The 5,191-nt window shown below is 45.4% G+C and overlaps 1 protein-coding gene across 1 annotated transcript; it reads left to right on the top strand.

Annotated features, from left to right (window-relative positions):
• The first annotated feature begins 1,263 nt into the window (after nt 1-1,263).
• LOC103638819 (protein POLAR-like 1) lies at nt 1,264-3,319 on the top strand. The gene is made up of 3 exons (XM_008661630.4): nt 1,264-1,817; nt 2,133-2,605; nt 2,692-3,319. Exons 1-3 carry the CDS (start codon nt 1,265-1,267, stop codon nt 2,980-2,982), a joined length of 1,317 nt encoding a protein of 438 aa, XP_008659852.3. The 5' UTR covers nt 1,264; the 3' UTR covers nt 2,983-3,319.
• Nucleotides 3,320-5,191: the final 1,872 nt, after the last annotated feature.

Below are 5,191 nucleotides of genomic sequence, written 5' to 3'. Positions count from 1 at the left end.
TGAATTAATAATTTTATTTGTTTAATAATATAATCAAATTTATTTTTTATTTCAATAAAATAACGTGTTTTGTGTCAAATAAAAGGAAAATAGATGTGATGTTGAGGTGATTGTAAGTTGATAAAGACAAGTATTTCTATAGATAAAAACTGATCACGATTAATAGCTGATATATCCATATACATGCCTACATGTTACCACACATTTGCCTTTCTTTTCTGAAGTATATGTGTACATTCGTCCCGCCCGGCTCGGTCCAAGCCTGAAAAAGTTGTTCTGTTTGAATTTCGGCTCGGTCTGTAATTATGATGGGCTGACCCATGGGCTTAGCCCTCGGTCCACGGCGCGACACGGAACTGATTAAACATGTCGATCTCATTTTGGGCGACCCAAAATTATAAAACCCCCAAAATTCCATTTAAAATTTAAACAAAGCCTAAAATTGGTATCAAAGCCTAAAATTCACACTAAAGTTCGAAATTCACATCAAAGACCAAAATTCGAAACACATATATCATTTAGCAGATATTAACATTTCAAATTTTATAATTTAAAAAAACAAAGAGCACGAAACCATTAGGTGGTTGACACCCCATCTCTATGATAAGGCATGTGGCTGGCCAAATTGGAGCGGATGATTTCATTGATTAGAAGCATACCACCAAATGAATATGGACATTTTCGTGATTGTAAATAGGCTATTTCGTACATGCGTAAACGAGTCGTGCTCATTTCTGTCTGTGGGCCACATCCTCAGTCTAAACATGGTCCGATGCATAATCCACTCGAAATTATTTTGGATCGAGTCGTGTTTAGGTTGTTTTTTTTGTGCTTTGAACTAGCCCACTGTGGTCAAATGTACACCTTTGTCCCGGAGACGCCTGGCATAGAGGCTTCTCTTTGATCTTCCGCCAGCTATGCAACTGCAATGCTGGCTGGTCGGGGAAAGCAACGTGGCGAGACGGGAGAGAGGCTATTTCTGCGAGCGCTGAACTGCTCCTGTAGCTAGCTGTACGATAGGCTTGAACGAATAAGGAAGAGTAGAACGGAACAAAAAGAAGCGGAGAAGAGAACAAAGAAACAAACCTCTCGGAAACGGTACGTCACGTCGCCATATTATAAAAAACTCCTCCGTTCGTTTCAAATTAAATTGCAACACCTGACCCGCCTGCAAAAAAATCGTATTGTGGTGCTGAAGCAACTACTACTTGCGCGCTAAATAATGCCACCGCTCCGCTGCCGTCCAATCTCGCCACCTATCTGGATGGATTTGTTTTGTTTTTATTTTTGGGCGAATCATGCCCCGTCGAAGAGGCAGGATCAGCTCGGGTCGCAGTCGCGCGGGGCCCGCGGCCCGATCGACGCCCCCACGACCATTTCCCTCGATCGCCGCCTCCACCCGCTCCAGTTTGAAAAACCGCTGTCCTCATCGCCTTCCTCACCGAGAACCCAGCCACTCTGGTCTCTCTCTAGTCTGACTCTGCTCTGCTCTGGGGTCTCGCGCTCGCGACTCCTCGGGCGGCGCGCCTCGCCGGTCGCCATGGCCTCCTCCTCTTCTGAGTTGAGGCCCGCGAGCAGGAGGATCGTCGATTACCTCAACGACGGCGAGGAGCTCGGGGCCCTGGGGGCGGTGGTGACGCCGCCGTGTTCCCCTGCTGCGGTTGCGGTGGGGAAACAGGCCAAGTCCGCGCTGCCCAGGTTCAGGTGGCCGCGGCTCGTCAGGTTGCGGAGAGAGGGAGGCGGCGACGAGGGGAAGCCGGGGGTCGTGGTGGTGGAGAAGGGCGACGACCTCCCCGTGGCGGCCGCGTCTACCTCAGGTGCGTGCGTGTTGCCTGACCTCGTTGTGCTCGGTGTCCATCCAAGGCGCCATCGTTGATTGTTTAGCGAAATCTTAGACATTTGGGCTGCAAATTGAGCCGAACCTGCGTTGGTGGTCGAAGAACATGCGATGCGATCAAACAAAGAAGTGTGCCTTGCCAGAATTTATCACAGAGCGCTCTATTTTTCCCTCCGAGGAATTAGCAGACTTTCTGGTTCTGCTCTGAATTTACCTGCCGTTTTTTTTACTACTCTAGTCTAGACGAACGTGAGCATGATCAACTAAAAGCCTCTCCCATGCTCTGCAATCGCAGGATGCGAATCATCAGCGGCGAGCGACAAGAGGCATCCCGACCTCGGCGTCGGGCTAAGCCTGCTGTTCCTGCTGGCCAAGACGTCCGACGAGTTCAACAAGATGGCCAAGGTGCGCGCGGAGATGGAGGCGCTCCTGAGAGAGTTAAAAGACGGGGTTAGGACCAAGAGCGGCGGCACCGAGGGCCACGGCGCGCCGAAAGACCGCAACCGCGAGTCCACCACGTCGAGCTGCGTCACCGACGGCAACGACCAGACCGCAAGCGCTCGCCTGGAGTACCAGCTCGCCTCGTCTTGCGTGGAGCCGGCGGGCTACGAGAGGTCGTCCGAGGATGACGGAGGCTGCTGTGCGAGGATGGAGTTGGACGTGCTTGAGGAGGAGTTCCACGCCGAGCTGGAGCTGCTTCAGGGTAACTATGAGTCAGGGACACCATCGTTTCTGCCTGAAGAAGAAGAAGAGGAACACTATTCCGAGGTACCGTACCATGGTCCTCTGACCTTGCATTGATTTTGATTTGACCGGAAATGCGAAATGTCCCTGATTTGGGCCCAACGCTTCAGCCCTACGACGAGATGGCCGACTACCGGGATGGAGTTGATGAAGATTCAAGGGGAGGTGTTGAGGATGAAGACGACGACGACGACCATGACGCTGAGTACAACGGAGTTTCTGCCGTACAGTTGGAGAGAAGGCTCCACGAGCTTCTCCACGAAAGAAACCGGGACCGGATTGAGGAGCTGGAAGCCGCGTTGAGGCGTGCGGAGAAGAAGCTTGTTGAGAAAGAAATGGAGGTGTCCCTGTGGAAGGACACGGCTAAGTTTGCGTTGAGACAGGACAAGGAGTTGCAATGAGCATCGAATTTCTCCTGTTCTCTTTCAATCGTACAACTCTTGCGCACGATTTCATCGGCTGTCCATGATCACCGACCGCCGAAGGAGGATTTTGGTCAAACAAGGTTTGCCATGGCGAACTGCGGTTTGTGGAAGATATAGTCAACCTGTTCATACCAAAGTTTAGTGCTAGCATATTAGATCTCCAGTGAACGTTTTGGGCTCCGGTAAAAATCAGTAGAATGCTGTGTAACAGTGTAAGTTAGCCTACTGGTGTACGGATCAATATGAGATTTGATACTTCATGTTTCTGTATGCGCATTACATGGATGGATTATGTGTGAAATCAGACTTCTCATGTGCGTCTTTTCCCTTTAAAATTTGTCCACAAGTGTGAACATTTCTAGCAAGGTTTAACAGTGCAACCTTCGACACTGGTCACCTGTTACCTAAATAGGCAAGATTTAGGGTGTGTTTATTAGTGATCTGGAAACATTTCAAACGTTGCGGGTGACGAACAAGAATTTAGCAAACCATTTGATTGGTAGGTTGAATTCTATTTTTTAAAAAACAAAATGAAGGAAAATATTGTATAAGTAGAAATAAGTTTCAAAAATTCAGATTTTTTTGTTGGGTGAAGAATATAATATATATAGTTTATGTATTTAGAGCCCTAGGCTTTCAATAGCTGAGTGGAAGCCCTGACCCGATGTTGTCAACCGGTTCAGCCGCACCAAGTCAAAAATGTCTATAAAAGAAGCTCCAGATCGCTAGCCGATAGGGTTCAGTTTTAGCGACGCTGGCAGTTACGCTCCCACCAGTGAGAGGCGCGCGCGACGGCGGATCCTGGAAGCAAGCTTCTCATGTGTGTCTTTTAAAATTTGTCCACAAGTGTGAACATTTCTAGCAAGGTTTAACATTGCAACCTTTGACACTGGTCACCTGTTACCTAAGGCTATCCGCAGCGGTTCCCTCTAAGTTTCCCCCCTATATCACTTTTTTGCGTCACATCATCAACATTTCACCCCCTACTTTTCATCTCCCGCAGTGGTTCCCCCTATATTTTCCCCTATACCCCACTACAACCATAAAATATCATTTCTTATATCTACTTTGCAACTACTATCAATTTTTCATCTACTAACAATTACTCGTGGACCCACTGCTATAGGAATGAACAGTCTGAAGGGTGTGAATAGTGAAACGCTAAATCTAGAGGGAGAGAGAAAGGGACCGGCCGGTAGGGAGCCCTGCATGGGGCAACGCTGCGGCCGTGGAGCGCCCCCTACAGGCGCCATGCAAGGGGAGAGTGCTGGCTGGAGGCAACCGCTGCAGCCAGCCTAAATAGGCAAGATTTAGGGTGTGTTTGTTAGTGATCTGGAAACATCTCAAACGTTGCGGATGACGAACAAGAATTTAGCAAATCATTTGATTGGTAGGTTGAATTCTATTTTTTTAAACAAAATGAAGGAAAATATTGTATGTAAAAATAAGTTTCACAAAATTCAGATTTTTTGGTTGGGTGAAGAATATCATATATATATATATATATATATATATATATATATATATATATATATATATATATATATATATATATATATATGAGATACAGAAGTGTAAAAAAATAGAAAATCGATTCATGAGTCCCTAATTCCGAATCAAGAGATTTGTTGTGGAATGTGTCAGTTAAGTAAACTAATAATATTAAGAACTCGATCATCTAACCCCATTGAAAATGAAATTAGATTTTTGGGAGAATTTTGGAATAAAAGATAAATAAAGAATTGAATTTGGAAAAACAAATTCTTTCTATTTCTATTTCGGATTCAAATTATTTCTTTTTTAATAGGATGGATTTCATCCTCTTTTTGGAGCAAATTTTAATTTATTGTATTCCATATGGAATAAGAGGAGAAGAAAAACATTCCATGACCCCCGAGGGGCTCCCTAAAAAAGGGAACTATTCCTTGAATTTACCTTTTTCTTTATTTTTATTCGTTTTTTGAATCCCAACAAAAGTTGATTCAAAGTTACTTCAATTATCCTCTTCAACTTTTAACACTTAAAAAGAGGGAACATATGCTACACACAAGGTCACCTTCTTGTTATAGATAGACTCAATTTGGACCTTTCATTCAACCATCTTTAGATGAGCATGTGGCTTTTTTTGCAAATACATAGTTGGATGGGGAAGAAGTGGAAGGTGTTTTTTCATAAAATACGTTAG

Source organism: Zea mays, chromosome 9 (genome assembly GCF_902167145.1).
Source record: "Zea mays cultivar B73 chromosome 9, Zm-B73-REFERENCE-NAM-5.0, whole genome shotgun sequence".
NCBI lineage: Eukaryota > Viridiplantae > Streptophyta > Magnoliopsida > Poales > Poaceae > Zea > Zea mays.
Note: the sequence above shows the minus strand (reverse complement) of the source record. Positions and strands in the feature narration are given on the sequence as shown.

What these genes read in the sequence shown, in the direction of transcription:
- LOC103638819 (XM_008661630.4), top strand. Translation starts at nt 1,265, where the DNA reads ATGGATTTGTTTTGTTTTTATTTTTGGGCGAATCATGCCCCGTCGAAG. An exon ending in GGCGGCCGCGTCTACCTCAG is followed by an intron (nt 1,818 to 2,132) that starts GTGCGTGCGTGT and finishes CTGCAATCGCAG; the next exon opens with GATGCGAATCATCAGCGGCG. An exon ending in AAGAGGAACACTATTCCGAG is followed by an intron (nt 2,606 to 2,691) that starts GTACCGTACCAT and finishes CCAACGCTTCAG; the next exon opens with CCCTACGACGAGATGGCCGA.